The sequence below is a fragment of the Acinonyx jubatus genome, chromosome D4 (genome assembly GCF_027475565.1).
Source record: "Acinonyx jubatus isolate Ajub_Pintada_27869175 chromosome D4, VMU_Ajub_asm_v1.0, whole genome shotgun sequence".
Taxonomy (NCBI): domain Eukaryota; kingdom Metazoa; phylum Chordata; class Mammalia; order Carnivora; family Felidae; genus Acinonyx; species Acinonyx jubatus.
The window spans coordinates 1,488,167-1,503,511 of NC_069391.1; the positions used below are offsets into that span (position 1 = coordinate 1,488,167).

The following is a 15,345-nucleotide window of genomic DNA, read 5'->3' on the forward strand; positions in this document are numbered from 1 at the left end:
CGCCCCTCCCGCCGTGGCCGTGATGTCACCGCCGCCCGCGCGCGGGGAGAGGGGCGCCGACGACGGAGCCGCGGGTCCCTCCCCCCTACGCATGGGGCCGGGGAGGGGGCGGGGCCTCCGAGCGCGCGTCCCCAGCGCCGCCCCCCACCCCCACCAGGGGGCACGCGGGGCAAGGGCCTGGCGCTGGCCGGGCTGCTGGGCCCCGGGTTCTCGCCGGACCTGCGAGGCGCCCGGGTGGCAGTGTGGCCCTGCTGGCCCCCCCATCCCCGCGACAGGGGCTGTCTGAGGCCTCCCTCCCTTTGTCCGGCAAATGGCCAGCCCCCCTTGGTGGTCCCCTGCCGTCCCCACCCCCTTCTCTGAACTGGCAGTGGGGTGCCCGCCATAGGGGATGACTCCCTACTTTAGAGACACCTGGCAGGCCGAGGACTGACCTGTGCCCCAGGGGACTTCCCTGGTCTGGGAGGCGTGAACAGCCCGGAGAGCCGCACTTACCACGACCTGCGTGGCCTGGCCCCGGGGAGCCCCGGAGCCTGCTTTGCTCAGCCCTGCAACGCTGGGTCACCATGTCACCCTCCCAACCTCGTGAAATCCAAGGACTCTGAAAACGGAAGCTCACTGTGCCCACACTCCCCACCCCCCCCATCGTGGCCCCGACCACCTCCTCCCCCGTGAGTTCCTAGAAGCCCTGGTAGATGAGACCTGTGGTGTGGCCTCTTCGCCACCCACCCTGGGCTCTGTGCCTCCTTGGGCCTTCTCCCAGGGCCGAGGTGCCTGTCCGGCTCGTCAGCACCGGGCCCACAGCAGGCCCTCCCGTGCCTCTGTCCTGCTGGCCTCAATCCCAGCCCTGCTGGTGCCCCCAGAAGACTCCAAACCTGGGAAAAGTCACTGTGCCCCACGGGACAGGGACAAGTCTGGGAGCAGGAAGTGGACTACTGTCCTCAGGAGCCCGGCCGCCCCTCCTGGGAGATCTGCCCTCACTAAGGTCAGGGAAATGCCAGGGCCTTCTCGCTGGACCCTCTGCAGAAGCCCACAGGGCCGCTGGTTTCAGGCAAAGGCAAATGGCAACAAAAATAAACACAAGATAAAACAGAGCCTGTTGGCCCCGGGCTAGTTTGTTTTTCCTGCGGAAGAGAGGCAGCGGGAACGAGAACCATCTGTGCCCAGAGCGCTGGCGGCCTGGCAGCTCATCCTGCTTGCCCTCCCCCGTGACCACAGGAGCTGGGCAAGGCCTTGCTGCCTGCTTCGGGGGTGCTGCCGGCTGGGCCGGGCGGGGGGCGGGGCTACCACGCTCCTCCAGGCCCGCCTCCTTGGGGTGCCCCCTGAGCTGGCATCGTTGTAAGGGCAGGGGCCGCCTTGGGCCCCACCTCTGCCAGGCCTGAGCTCAACATCCCCGTGAGGCCACTGCCGCTAGCCCCTATGGTCCCCGGGGCTGCGGCCAGGGGCCCGGTGCCCAGAAAGCCCTCACGGGGTTATTGACGTGAATGGCGGAACACGGGAGCAACGTAGCGTCACCACAGGGAAAGCATCTCGTTTTCCTTCCTTGAAACAGGGGGACCAGGGAGCCAGGGTCCCTGGGCTAGAAGAGTCTCAGCTTTATATCAGAACTTCGCCGGGGGTGCTGGAGCCCTCTGGGGTGCTGTGCCGTGAGCCGGCCAGGCCCCTGCCTCCGGGTTACCCGCCATAAGGTGCTCTCCCGCTCTGAGCCTCGGTTCGGCCACCCGCGAATAGGGGTCCCTGGTCTGTCCTGCAGGGAGCGCGAAGGGTCATGGGGTCCTGACGGTGCTGGTCACCATTCCCGGCACACAGCAGGAGCTTGTGGAACGCCAGCGTTGGGACCACGCTGCCTGTCCAATCGTGCCTGGTCCCCACTGGGCCCTGATGACGGTCCTGGGTCCTGGCTGGCACCAGGCGACAGGCCCAACACGCGTTGCCCACGTGGCCCCCCACCTGTGGGGAATGAGTGCATCACTGGTCTCCCCGGAGGGCAGGGGGCTCCTGGGCCACGGGTCTGGGCAGGAGGAGCTCCTGGAGGGCACCACCCGTCCCTCACCACCGGCCACACACCTGCCTCGCTCTTGCCCGAGTCCCCTCTGCGCACCGTCCCCAGCTCTGCCTCCCTCTTCCCGGCCTCCCCGGGGGCAGCCCCTCGTTACGTTCTGCCTTGTAACCACCTCCCCACTCGGTGAGGCCTGGTGCACCAGCGGGACAGAGTGATCCCATGGGGGGCCGTAGGCACCCCCCCCCCCAATCCCTTTGGGTCCCATTCCCAAAGGAGCGTTAGAGGGAGAAAAACGCTTTCCCGTCGGGACACATCCTCGGACGGAATACAGAGGGCAGAGGAGCAGTGACGCCGGCCGGTCCTGGAGGCACCGCCGCTCGAGAGCCGACACCCAGGATTTGGTGTCAGCACGCCCGGGGCCCTGCCCTCGCCAGTAGCCAACAGTGCCGCCTCCACCCGAGGCACCTGCCACGCGCCTGCCCTTCACCGCTCAGCCTTCCCTGGCGTCCTGCCTGTCGTACCAGTGAGCGGGCAGAACGGCGAGGTGCCGGTCCCCAGGCCGGGCTTCAGGGGGGCTGACTTCCCCGTCCCGGATCCGTCCCCTGGACAGGCCTGGCGGGAGATGACGGTGGACGGTTTCTGAGCGCCTGGCAGTGGGGAGGCCTGGTGGACTCTCAGGGCTGTGAGGGCCTTGGATGAAGGCCGGGCCGGCTGAAGGCCACTGCTGCCTGGAGCCGTCCCAGGGACAAAGGATGGGCACGCAGGCGTCAGCGGGGTGTGCAGCCTGAGGCCCACGGGGGTGTTTGCTGGGGCCAGGGGTAGATCGGGACATCCCTGCTGCTGGCGTGGTAGCTCCTCGTCCGTGGCCTCCCAGACCCCGCTGCCCCCCGCCCCTCAGCCTCCCCGCCTACAGCAAGTTTGCTCCTGCGGGGCCCAGAGGGGACACAGAGGAGCTGAGCCCAACCCAAGACCTAAATGCTTCTGATCAGTCTCTACCGTGGATTCCCGACTGAAGAAGGAAAAGGTAGACAGGGAGAAAAAGAGAGAGAGAGAGAGAGAGAGAGAGAGAGAGAGAGAGAGAGAGAGAGGGAGAGGCACACGCACGCTCACATACATAGTCACGTAAGACCACTCGGGTTGACCGTGTTCCCGATAGTGTCATTACCCTGAGAAACAACTTACTGTCCTGCAAAGTCGTGGGGCAAGTGCCCCCCACCCCATTGCCCTGAGGACCCCGGGGGTCGCCCATAGCCGTCTCCTCTCCTCAGGGCCTCAAAACTCCCTGGAGAGTGGGGCCTGCAGGGCGGGTGAACGGGTCCCCAGGCAGGTGCCGCAGGGAGCCGGAAGGAAACGGTCTGCCGCCCGCGGGGCCCAGTGCCTCCCTGGGAGATGACAGGCGCCCAGGAAATAGCTGGAGGTGCGAGAGAGGCTATGCACCACCCGTGTCATCGAGCGACACCTGGCCACGCAGCATTCCTGGGGCCCTGGCTGGCAGCTGCGGGCTCTGTCACCCGGGGCCACGTGAAGCGGGCACACCCGCCCTTGTCCGTGGCAGGTCGGTCTGTGGGAGCCCATCCCCGGCTCGTATGACTGAACCCCCTGCCCCCTGCCTGTCTAAGCCCCCCGGGCCTGGCAGATGGGTGACACTGAGAGCCGGAGACAGGCAGAGAGAGAGACACAGAGACAGAGGCAGAGAGATGGAGAGTCTGGGGGCTCTGAGTTCCCACGGTGCCGTGTGGTGGGAGGGGGAGTCTTCACGTGAGCGTAAGCCAGACAGAATTAGGGGAGCAAATAAATCCGAGGAAGCCCCCCCAGGCAAACAAGACACAGTGGATTTTCCCCTTTCGGGGGCTCTCTGCCCACAGCTCCCCACTCCAGGAGAGCCGAGGGGGATAGAATCCACTCCCCCCTCCCGCCGGCTGGCCTTGGCCAAGCTCCCTGACCCTTGGGGTGTGGAGCGGTGAATGAGGCACTCGTCAGAGACCACTGAGATGGTGTGTCCTCTGTGTCCGTCCCCTGGGGCCGCTCCCTCCAGAGGCTCCCAGGGAGGGTCGTCCCTGCCTCTCTCAGCTCCTGGGGCTCCAGGCGCCCCTTGGCTGGTGACTGCCTCCCTCCACCTCTGCTCCGTCCTCCACAGGCCCCCCACCCTTCTCCTCTGGGAGGACTGGCCATCGGATCCAGGACGGTCTCATCCTGAGATGCTTAATGACATCTGCATAGACCTTCCCTCCCAAACAGAAGCACATTTACTCCTATTTACTCTAGGTGGACGTCTTCTGGGGACTCCGTTCACCCCACTACGCCCACGTCCCAGTATTTACTTACGATGGTTGCTACGTGACTTGGGTCATAGAACACGCAGAGCTTTGCGGCCTCGTTGTCACGTCGCGTTACATCGTGAGCACGACCCGGGCATCACAGAGAGGTTCTCACAGGCACCACTGGGGGCGGGGCTATGTGGCCTGCATCCAGACCCTCGCTGGGGGACCCTCCGCTGCCCCCTCCTTCCCGGCTGTGCGCTGTCCGGCGAAAGGCACCAGAGCCTGTGCCCCCAGGGCTCAGGGAGCAGCCGCCTTCCTGGCAGCTCAGGGAGCGGGGTCACCACACAGCCGTTCACAGGTCCATGAGGAAACCTCTCTCCGTGGGGACTCTGTCTAGAACGTAGGGACAGCGTGGAGCTTGGGACACTGCAGACCCACGCAGATGTGGCCGCTAGAGCAGGGGCCCTACCCTGGGCCTCTCTCCTCTGTCAGACGGAAGCCTGGGAAATAAAGTCCTGCCAGTGAAGCCCCTGGCATGGGCCTAGAACGTGTCGTCCACTGTGCAAGGGACAGCTGTCACCATGAAACTTGCTCCTGGGCTGACCTCCTCCAGCCTCCCCGGGCTGAGCCCCTCAGGCTGCCGGCCCAGAGGCGTGGGCGGACGCGGGGACCTCCTCAGGCACAGACCTCGTGCGCGGGCCCAACGAGTCGGGGTTTGCCTGCCTCCGTGGCACAGGTGCTCCATTTGACAGGAGCACGGGTGCCTCTGAGGCCGCCGGGCTGGCCGGCTAGCTGGGGACCTGGAAACTTGGTGGGAAGGGAGGAACCCCCAGGGCCAGGGCTTACAGGAGGGGCCCCCACCCTTGGTACCCGCCTCCCTCCCCTTCCCCATCCCCCAGGGCTTTGGCCCCCCCCCCCGAGTGCTGGGTCTCACGGCCTGAGTGCCTCCTGCCGCGCCTGGGGTGTGGTCACAGAGCCAGGACGAAGCCTGGCCCCACGGACCCACTCTCCTGTGGGAGCCCCCCGCACACACTCGCACCTGCCTCTCTGTGGAGGCCAGACTCCTTGAAGGCCCTGCCTCCTGCCAGGTGTCCAGGAAGAAGGACACCCCCACCTCCGCTGTGGGCAGCCAGGCCAGCCAGAGAGGCCCAGGGCTGGGGCAGCAGGGGTGCACGGTGGCACGGTTGGCGGGGGGAGAATGGAGGGGTGCTTGGGGGACCCGTGGCCACCTCGCGGTGAGGATGCGGGTTCAGGGGGAGCAGCGGGCAGGGTTGCCCCACCAGGTTTACCCGGCACGAGGAAGCAGTGGCGGGAACCCGTGTTGGGCACGGGACTCGGGGCAGAGCAAGAGGCAGCCAGCTCTCCAGGGCACAGCGGGACCTGGGGCCACCCCCACGGGCGACCTCAGGAAGCACAAAGAGCCCTCACCTGGGCTGGCCAGACGGTACCTGGACTTGCTGCGGGCCGCCCGCCTCCGTGGGCCTCCTGGGCAATGTCCGTCACCTGTCCAGCCACAGGCGCGGAAAGCCAGGGAGAGCAGGAGAGGGGGCCACCCTCCTGCCGGTCCCCGCATGGGGTCTGTTCCCAGAGTCTCTGCACATCTTTTCTGGGGCACTCGCGGTTGCCATGGAAACCCTGCATCCTCCTCAGGGGGCCCCTGCTCTGCTCTTAGGGGAAACTCAGCCAGGCGGCCTCCTCTCCCAGCCCTCTGTGGCCTCAGGGTGGGGCTGTTTTCACAGCTTGATTCTTCCCAGTGGGTCGGTCCCTAACTCCCAAATCGTCTGGTCAGGTCTGTGGGAGACTCCCCTTGGTGTGGGCCCCACCCCGCCTCTGTGGCCCGAATCAACCTGGGGCAATGACTGACCTGCAGGGGGCAGCAGACTCAGGGCAACGCGGCAGCAGTCTGGGCCGGGCCCCGGGGAGTCCCCCGTCTGAAAAGCACCTGGAACCCTACCACCCTGGTTCTCCGAGCTGCAAACCTTCCAGGATGGGAGCACGGACATTTCCTGAGCATCTGGCACCCGGGGAGGGAAGCAGCCAGCAGGAAGGAGGGACACAGGACCCCAGGCCTCCGGGGCCCCTCCCTCTCCCTGCAGGACTGATCGAAGCTCAGAGCCAGGCTGATCGGGGAAATTAGAAAGACCCGCAGGGACAAACCCATCGCATGCATTTACTTTTGATCCCCTCGGAAGCCCCATTAAAATGACAGCGATGAGTTTCTTCGTTTGCTTTTTAAATTATGAGCTCATAAAGACAAAGAGGACAGGAGAGGGGAGGGAAGGGGGGGAGGGGGGCGGCCCTCAGGTGCCATGGAGAACAGGGGCTGAACTCGGGAGGTGACCCCCCCATAGCTGGAGGTCTGGACTGAGAGCTCCCCACCCCGCAGAGGCAGAAAGCCAGGGAATGAAGGTCCTTACAGACCCCCTGCCTCCCGCCTCCACCCCGAGCAGGACAGTGGAAGGGTCTTCTCAGGGTCTGGCCAGCCCTACATGTTTGGAGTCCACAGCTCACCCCTCCCTCAGAGCCACCAGGTTGCTCTTGGCCCCACTTGTCATAGGTCTGGTTCTCCGGAAGCGGATGCCAAGGCGGAGTCTGGGGCGCACAATGTGCCCCAGGGAGCAGCTGCCGTCGGATGGTGGGGAAGAAGCAGGGCCACCCTGCGGGGCTCTGGCTGACGCCTTGCCGCACCCCTCGGTCCTCAGGCTCCGGTGCTCTTCCCGCGGGGGACACAGCCCCGCGAGGAGGTCCTGGGCAAGTCGCCCTCTTGCAGGGTGCTGTCCGGGTGTCGCTTCCGGCGAGGCCCTCCTCGGCTGTGGCAGGTGGCAGCCCGTGGACGTTGCCCCTCTGCACCTGCCCTGACGAAGCGGGGATGCAGTGGGGTAGGGGGTCCCGTGCTGGAGGGTCAGACGTTCCTACAACCGGGGTGGTGCCGGCCGAGGCCTCGCGGACAGCACAGGCCAGCTGCGCCCCGGACGCCCTCCTGAGGAGGAGCGGCGGCCCTTCCAGAACGAGGGGGAGGCCCAGGGGAGCCGCCGGGCCGTCCGAGCTCAGGGCCGCCTCTGATGCCGGCAGGCTGGGCATTTGGAGGCAGCTTGACCGATCTTGGTCCCTAAGCGCTCACGCTGCTGCCCGGGCCCGCACGCGGCCCCCGTCTTCGCCGCCGGGGCCCCTGCCTGTGAGGCCAGCACTGAGGTGGCCGGGGCCCCCCGCTGGCAGGGCGGTGCTGGGTCCTGAGCGGCTCGGTGTTGCTTCTGGGCAGGTGCTCCTGGTGGGCAGGAAAGCGAGGGAGAGAGAGAGCTTTGCGGTTTGCACCCACACACACGGGCCTCCTTCCCTGCACGGTCCGTTCCTTTCCGTATTAGGTTCCTAACCAGCCAGGAGGTCACTTGTCCCCACCCCTCAGGCCATTTCTCCTCCCACACGATGGGGAACCCGGGGCAAAGCTCTTCTTCCCCTGGGACGCCTTTCGGCCCTGTCCCCCCTGGAATGAGAGTGGCCCTCAGTCAGTAGCTGCTTCCGCTCGCCCCCCAGCGGCACCCCCCCCAGCCACCAAGCTCGGCGCGCCCTACCCCCGCGGCTGGCGGTGGCGGAGGGCCAGGCTGAGGGGTGCATGCAACGGCGGAGTGTGCCATGGGGCCCCGACCGCTTGCTCAAGCACGATTCTGCCTGTGCAGCGTGCTGGGTGTTCCCCCTTCCCTCCTACTGGGCCAGGTGGGGACACTTGGCTTTGGGACTGAGCGGCCCGGCCACACGCAGCTCATGATGGCTGTTCTGCCACACTGTGCCCAGCGCCAGGCCAGGCATCGGTCTCAGGGCCCAGTTGCACACGTTTCAAAAGGCACGTCTGTCTCTTAGTCAGCTTGGGCTGTGTGACAAGACTCCAAAACCTCAGGCTGGGTGGACGTCCCTTGTTCCTCTGGTGCCAACGGACAAAGTCAACCTGTGGGCCAGAGCTGACGCAGCCCTGAGCCCATCCAATTCAGGTGCCAGACGGCTCTGGGCCGGTGGTGGCCGAGGCAGCCCAGCCAGTGTGCCGAGTTCCAGCATCACGCCTGCCAACTGCGGGGTCATACGCCTCTCGACCCTCTGGCCCTGGGGTGCAGACGCCTCCCGCGTGGTCTGGCCTGGCAGGCCCAGCTCTGGTCTAAGGTGGCCTCGCCAGGCATCTGGCTCCCTTAGGACAGTGCCAAGCAGCTCCCCAGGGGCCGAGGGACTGCTGTCTCCATGCCCCTTCCAGGGGGGGCAGGCGTACCCATGAGTATTTAAGAGATCAGGCTGCTCCAAGTTTCTCTGCCTCCAAATTCAAATTCTCTGAACACCAAGGGGAATCTCCTGGCAAGATACTTTTATTAGAGTTTGTTTTTTTTGGGGGGGGGGAGGAGGGAGGGAAAGACCTACCTTCTGGGGGTAGGGTGGTTGCAGGGACAGGAAGACTTGGGGGACCCACCCCAGGACCTCCACAGTGGGGGGGGGGGGTTTCCCCTGGCCGTGACAAGGAGATGGCACTCCCTGCTGCCTCACCTCCTTAGCTGCCCGCCTCCAGGACTCCTAGGCTCCCCAGACCCCTGCAGGTGCGAGTTTGGAGCTGGGCAGGGGTGGGGGCAGCACACGCTGACCAGGACCTAGGGTTGAAAATGGACTTTGGGTGAGTGTGCAGATCTTAGCCAAGTGACCGAGACCCCGGGAACCCACACGCGGGACCAGGCGCTGCCCGGACCCCTCAAGAGCCCCTGCCCTCCTTTGCCTGGGCCTGCCACACTGACTCCAAGGAGGCGGGAGACCTTGTGGGTTTTGCGTTTGGTAACCGGACCCCCCCATGTCCACCCACCGGCACCTTCCCACTGTCTGGAAGCCCTGAGAACTGCTCTCTAGACGAGGCTGTGAACTGTCTCAGGTGTCCCCCCCCCCCCCCGCCCCCGACACCATGCTTCAGAAGGGCTGGGGTGACCCTGTTGGCCTCCGACTCCCTGGCTGCTGGCTGCCAGGCTGTGCTTCCAGAGACCCGGGTGGCTGCTGGAGGTCCCTGGGGGGTGGGGAGAAAGCAGGGGTGGAGGGTCGAGAGGGGGCAGCTGGGGACCGCACTGGAGATGCCCGCCTCCCTGCCGGTGCAGACCTGCCTCCCGCGCTGCCCCCACTGCCTGGGGTCCAGTAGGAGCGCCCCAGGTGTGTGTCCCCTGCCCGTGGGGGCTGGATGTGCCGGTGAGGCTCCTGGCGCCTGGCGCTCTTCCCTCGGGGCTCCGGGAAGCCAGCCTGGAGGAGGAGCCTGCCTGGATGGACGCTTGGGTTTCTCCGGCAACGTCGGGGCGGACCTCCCGCACACCCAGAGGTGCCGGTGTCCCGGTGCCTGGGCTCTGCCGGCGGCTGGCCTTTGAGCCACGGCTGCTGCCTGGCGCCCTCCCACAGCTGGTGAGTTCCCTGGGGGGCCCTGCCTGAGCCGAGCCGGCCTGCCCCGGGCACTTGGGGGAGGCGCGGGTGGGAGCACAGGCAGGTTGGGGAGGGCGTTAGCCTTTCCTCCTGGCCTGGAACGTGGCTGGGTGCTGGGAGCCACCTTCCTTCCGTCCTGCTTTCCTGGGGAGGGGTCTTCCGGCGTGGGGGCTCCCTCTGAGCGCTTGGGGCCTCCTCAGGGGCAAAGCCAGGCTGCCCCTGGGAGCGTGATGCCCACCCGCCCTACCCACTGGGCAGCCCTGCCTCTGGCTTCAGGTGCTGCTGTGAGGCCAGCACTAGACTCTTACCTAATGAACTGTCCCTCAGTCTCCCCGTCTGTATAATAGGAATAAATACGCCACCAGCCCCTGAGTGGGGCTGGCGGGAGGTTCTGCATTTGGTCCCACCCGGCAAGCCCAGCTGACAACGAGGCCAGCTCAGCCTGGATCCTGTCCAGCTAACTCCTCGGGCAAAGGGGGCCCCTCAGGCCGTCCTGTCCTGCTGGAAGGCCCCCATCAAGGAGTTGAGTCAGCGGGCAGGAGACCCACAGCCATGCCCCCCAAAAGCCATGGTCCCCAGTTGCCCATTCTGAGCCGTTTGAGGGTGGCTCTCGCTCCCTGGGGGGTGTCTGTGTCCACGGGCTCCTTTCCCCGGGGTCGCTGGTGTTCCAGCTCCCTCCCTGTTTGCGGGGGGTGGCCCGGAGGACAGGTCTCCGCTCTGTGTTGTGTGACTGTGGGCAGGGTGACAACGCCTTGCTCTTGGGTTGTGGGGAGGTGCCCCAGGTCGCCTGGGGAACGCGCTGGGGGCAGGGCCCGGCCGCTGGCAGGGTGCCCCCAGGGGAGCCGGCTCAGGAGCTGCTGTACTGAGCGCTGGGTGCTGGCCGGGCTGACTCTGGCCTTGGACGAGGCCGCCCAGGCCTGAGGGTGGGGGTGGGGGGCGGGGGAGCTCCCTGCTGACCTGTCTGTGGGTGTGGCCGTGAGTCCCTCTTGGCGAGTGGGCGGTGGCGCCAGGGTCCCCTGGGGGTGGGTTAAATGGCTTCTGGGCTGTGCAGCCGAGAGGGAGGTTGGAGAGGTCGCGGGGTGAGGCAGCCTCGCCTTGGTTTTATCTCCTTGACCCTGTGTGGAATTTCCCTCTGCCCCGCCTCACCCACCGGCCCTTGCATCCCGCTTTCCCACTGGTGCCCCCCTCCGGACCTCCAACCTTGGCCTTGTGTTACCTTGTTCGGCCCTGTCGTCTGCCACCCTGGGGCCTGGCGCTCTCCTCTGGGGAGCGGCTGGTAGAGATGCCGTGGCTGAGGATGGAGAGGCTGGGGGACACCGCCCTGGCCAGACTCCCATGCAAGAAAGTCTTTGGCAGCCCAGGCCGGCCTGCCTTCTCTGCAGCCCCGGGCAGCGAGCACGCGTGCTGTGTGTCGGGGTGCGGGGTCACGGGGCTGGGGGGTGCCTGTGCAGCTGACGCTCTTGTTGCCTGCATATCACTTCCCCAGATGTGACCCGAGCCCGGGTCAGCCGCCGGAGCGCTTCTGTCTGGACCTCTAAGGCCCTGCACCCCACCCTCTCTGGGCCCCTGCTTGGTGGCTTCTGGGCAGGGCCTGGTGTGCCGGGGGACTCTAATCGGGGGACAGGGCCAGTTCGGGTGTGTTCGCTGCCGGGACCAGTGCTGCCCCAGGGCTGGGTCTGAGCCGGTGGCTGGAGGGCCCGATGCCCGAGTCCAGGCGGGGCCGGCTGCTGCTGCTGGTGAGACCGATGTGGTCTGAAACCCTGGGGCCCAGGGACCGTGGGCGCCTGGGCCTTTCTCCTTCACGGTCCACCGACTCTGTCCCCGAGCCCGCTCGGGGTGCTTTGGGCTGGGTTCCCTGGGGATGAGCTGGGGAGACATGAACAGCGTGGCCGACAGAGCCGAGCTGCCGCCCACCCCACCCCTGCAGCCCGGCCAGGCTGTGGAAGCAGGGGCCTGGCCCAGAGCGGTGTCGTGGTCTGTGGACAGTGGGCTGCGGGTGCTGTGGGTGGGCCCCCCGGCCCCGGCAAGGAGCGGGACACCTGCTCCACCCGGGGCCCCGCCACACTGGGGGCTCTCACAGCCACGAGCATTTGCACACAGGCCACCCCTGCACCCCCGCGGAGCGGTCCCCAGCCCCTTGGGGAGGGCAGAGGGGACCTCGCTCAGAGAGAGTGGCACTGGTAGGTGTGAGCAGGGAGGAGGCAGGGGTGGTCGGGAGGGAGCGAATGTGGCAACAGAAGGAGCCTCGGGGCCCAAATGGGGGCCAACCTCCAGCCGGGCCTGCATCTTGGCTCAGGGTTAGGGGAGAGGCTGGGGCCTGATCCATGTGGGGCGTGCCCCCCCCCCCGAAGACTGTGGTCTCTGCTGTGGCCTTGTGGTACCTGGTGCCCACGCTGCTGCTCATGGCCCCGGCCGCTTGTGGTCACCCCAGCAGGTGTGAGGGAGCCGGGGCAGTGCGTGCCAGGGTCCACGGAGGGTCCTGGGCAGGGAGAGGCCCTGGGGGCTCGCACGTCCCCTGATTTGGAGCCGGGCTATAAGCCCGGGTGGTGAACCAGATCTGTGGAGAGGTGCGGCAACCACGGAGGGGGGCGGAGGTCGGGGGCCGGGGAGGAAGTTCTGGGCTTGTCACCGCTCACAGAGCAACGATGAAGCTGGTTATTTTCACGTGCACACACATTCGTTTCATGATTTCGCTTTTATCAACCCTAGGGCGTTGAAGCAGACTGCTTCATCGTGTGTATGTATGTATTTATGTGTATTTATTTTGAGAGGTGGGGAGGGGAAGAGAGAGAGAGGGAGAGAGAGGATCCCAAGCAGGCTCAGCGCTGTCAGCACAGAGCCTGATGTGGGGCTCGAACCCACAAACTGTGAGATCGTGACCTGAGCTGAAAATAGGAGGTGGACACTTAACCCCTTGAGCCCCCCAGGCGCCCCCCCCCCAGGCTCCCCTGTGCCACCCCGGGTCAGCCCTCTGTGACACTGACCCCTCGCAAACATCGTAAAGGAACACAGGGGTGGGACCCGCTGTAGCCTGGCCTCACCGGGGAGCAGGCAGGCCCAGGCAGGGCGGGACTCCCCACCAGGCGGACGCGGCAGAGCGGGAGGGTGGCTACGGTGCCACCGGCAGGGGGACCTGGCCACGCAGGTACGCGGAGGCACGCCCTCGGTCTAGGCCGCCAGGTGTGGTCGAGGGCCCCAGGGCCAAAGGCTGGATCTGGGGTCCCGCGGGCTCTGTGCTCTGAGAGGCGCGCCTTCTGCGCCTCGTCCCGACCTCAGGAGAAGCCAGATGGGAGAGAAGGGACAGCACCCCGCAGTGCAGGCTGGTCCCGTCCCTGGGGTGGGTCCTCTCACCCTGCTGGCGGGACGAGGTGGCGGGGGCCGTGTCCACCGCGACAGGGCCCTGCTGGGCTCAGGACCTTGCTCTGTGCCCTGCCGCCCTGCCCCTCTGCAGCCGCCTCCAGGCATCTCTGCTTCCCCCGGACAGGCAGGAGGCCCTCCATTCTGCCTTTTGCTTCCTCGGGGCGTCCTGAAAACGAAGTCTTTGTAACCCGCTCAGCCACCTGGCCGCCCCACTCAGCGCCCCCTGCTGGAGTGAACTCACCAGCTGCTCACAATACCCGGGGGGCAGGAACAGGGTGGGGTCTCTGGTTGCCCGAGGTTACTCAGCCGGCTGGGGGCGCAGCAGGGATTTGAAGGAGCTCTGCTCCGGGGGACCATGCCCAGCTCAGCTCAGAGCCAGCTGACTGCAGAGTCGTCGAGGTGACAGGACGCCCACTGCAGGTGGGCCAGGCTGGGGTGCAGCCCTGGGAGTGCAGGGCCCAGGAAGCAGGCCCGGGGCTCCCGGGGCTCAGGCGTCTTCAGCTGCTGCTCCTGTGGGCAAAAGGGTGTCCCGAACCTGTGGCAGGGCGAGCCGAGAAGCCAGCGCCCACTTCCCGTGACCAATCCCGAGAGGCCGAAGGCAGGGACCTCGGCAGTGTTTCCGAGTTGGCGTCGGGGCCTGAGCACACAGCCTCTCGTCCAGCCGCTGGGGACACGTCCTGGGCCGGCTCTTCTCTCCCGCCCTGGGTCTTCCAGGCTGACCCTGCCCAGAATCGAAGCCTGAGCCCAGCATCAGCCCGGAGGCCACCCCACTCTGCCCCCAGCCCCTCCCTGTGCCCCCACTCTGGCCCAGCCCGACCGCAGCCCCGGCCAGTACACTCACCACCCGCGCAGCCACTGGCTCCGGTGCCCTGGGAGGAAGGGGGTGGGGCCCTGCCCATCGCCCCAGCAGGAGCTGAAGGCCTCGGCCCTGTCGCTGAGTGACGTGGGGTAATTATGCTGTCACAGGCCACCCAGAATTCTCTCCCACCCTGCTAAGAGGCAGCTCGTTAGAAAGCCCCCCGCCCCCCGCCATTCCAGCCCAGGGCCCGGCAGCCCACCATGTCTGCCCAGTTTCCACAAGTATCCTGAGGGTCTCCATCGTGGGCCAGGGGACTGGAGAAGCCCAGCCCGCGCAGGGATGGATGTCGGGCCTCAGGCCAGCAGGCTGCCCTGTGAAGGCGCCATCTGTGACCTCAGGGCAGGCGGTGACCAGGCGGCTCACCAGATCCCGCCCTCGGCCCGGCCCTGGGGCCATGTCAATCTCGGTCCCGGGAATGCCGCTGGTCCTTCTAGGAGACACGACCCAGTCCCACCCGAGAGACAACCTCGAGGCCCGGGGCAGGCCAGCCACCAGGAAGGCTAGAGCCAAGCCCAGGTGGTGTCTGTGCCCGCCCCTTGGGCCAGGTGGGGGCTTCCTTTCCCAGGAGGGCAGCCCGGTCAGCATGAGGACAGAGGACTTGGGGGCCTCTGCTGCATGCCTTCTCCAGAGCCTCAGTTTCCCCATCTGCAAATTGGGCTGATCGTGGTGCCTGCCTCAAAGGCTCCAGGTGGCCGTCCGAGGGGACGTCACAGCGGTGCCGTGCATGGGGCGTTTCACTGGTCCCCTGCACCTTCCTTGGCGGTGGGCCTTCTGAGACAAGAGAACGAGGGAGCAGGAGGGGTGCTGGGCTGGGGGGGGGGGCGGGTTGTGCCGTGTGAGATGTTCTTCTGCTCGGCATGGCCGGGTCCCCACTCCTGACCGGCCAGTCTGCTTCTCTCTCCCCAGGGACTCCGGGCTCCGTCTATCTGCGGCTGATGATGATGCCATGGCTGCCCTGAGGTGGGCCAGGCCCTCCCGGCAGCCAGGTGACTTGCGGGGAGCTCCCCACATGGCCTGGTCCGACTACACTGAGCAGCCAGGCCCCCAGAGGAAGGCCTGCAACCTCCTGGGGTGGTCCGAAAGCGAGGAGGCCAGGGATGGGGACAGCTCGGTGTCATCAGGCCGCCTTTCTGGCTCCTCCGGGGGCCACGAGTCCTGCACATCTCTCCCCGGGCCCTGGAAGGAGCGGCCCCCCCAGGCGCAGGGGCCCCGGCGGCAGCTGAGAGAGAGCAACCCACGACTGGAACGGCTTAGGGACAAGATCCGGGCCCAGGCACAGTGGCAGGCCAGCTGTGCCTCTCTGGGCACCTCGACGCCCTCCAGCGCCTCGCGCCTCTACAGAGTCTCCAAGCCAGATCCCCGCAGGAAGGCCGGAAGGCTGGCGCACCCCGAACCGGCCCCGTGGGACGTACTTGGGCCTGGGGCCACCATCAAAGGTGCTG

At 66.8% G+C, this 15,345-nt stretch overlaps 1 protein-coding gene across 12 annotated transcripts in view; it reads left to right on the forward strand.

The window, feature by feature from the left end:
- The first annotated feature begins 14,077 nt into the window (after positions 1 to 14,077).
- CCDC187 (coiled-coil domain containing 187) overlaps positions 14,078 to 15,345 on the forward strand; it is a 32,546-nt gene continuing 31,278 nt past the window's right edge. For all 12 annotated transcript variants that reach the window (XM_053204371.1, XM_053204377.1, XM_053204368.1 and 9 more), the window contains exons 1-2: positions 14,078 to 14,419; positions 14,810 to 15,339. In XM_053204371.1, coding sequence (XP_053060346.1) covers positions 14,187 to 14,419; positions 14,810 to 15,339 — 763 coding nt within the window. In that variant the 5' untranslated portion in view covers positions 14,078 to 14,186. The remainder of the gene's footprint in view (positions 14,420 to 14,809; positions 15,340 to 15,345) is intronic.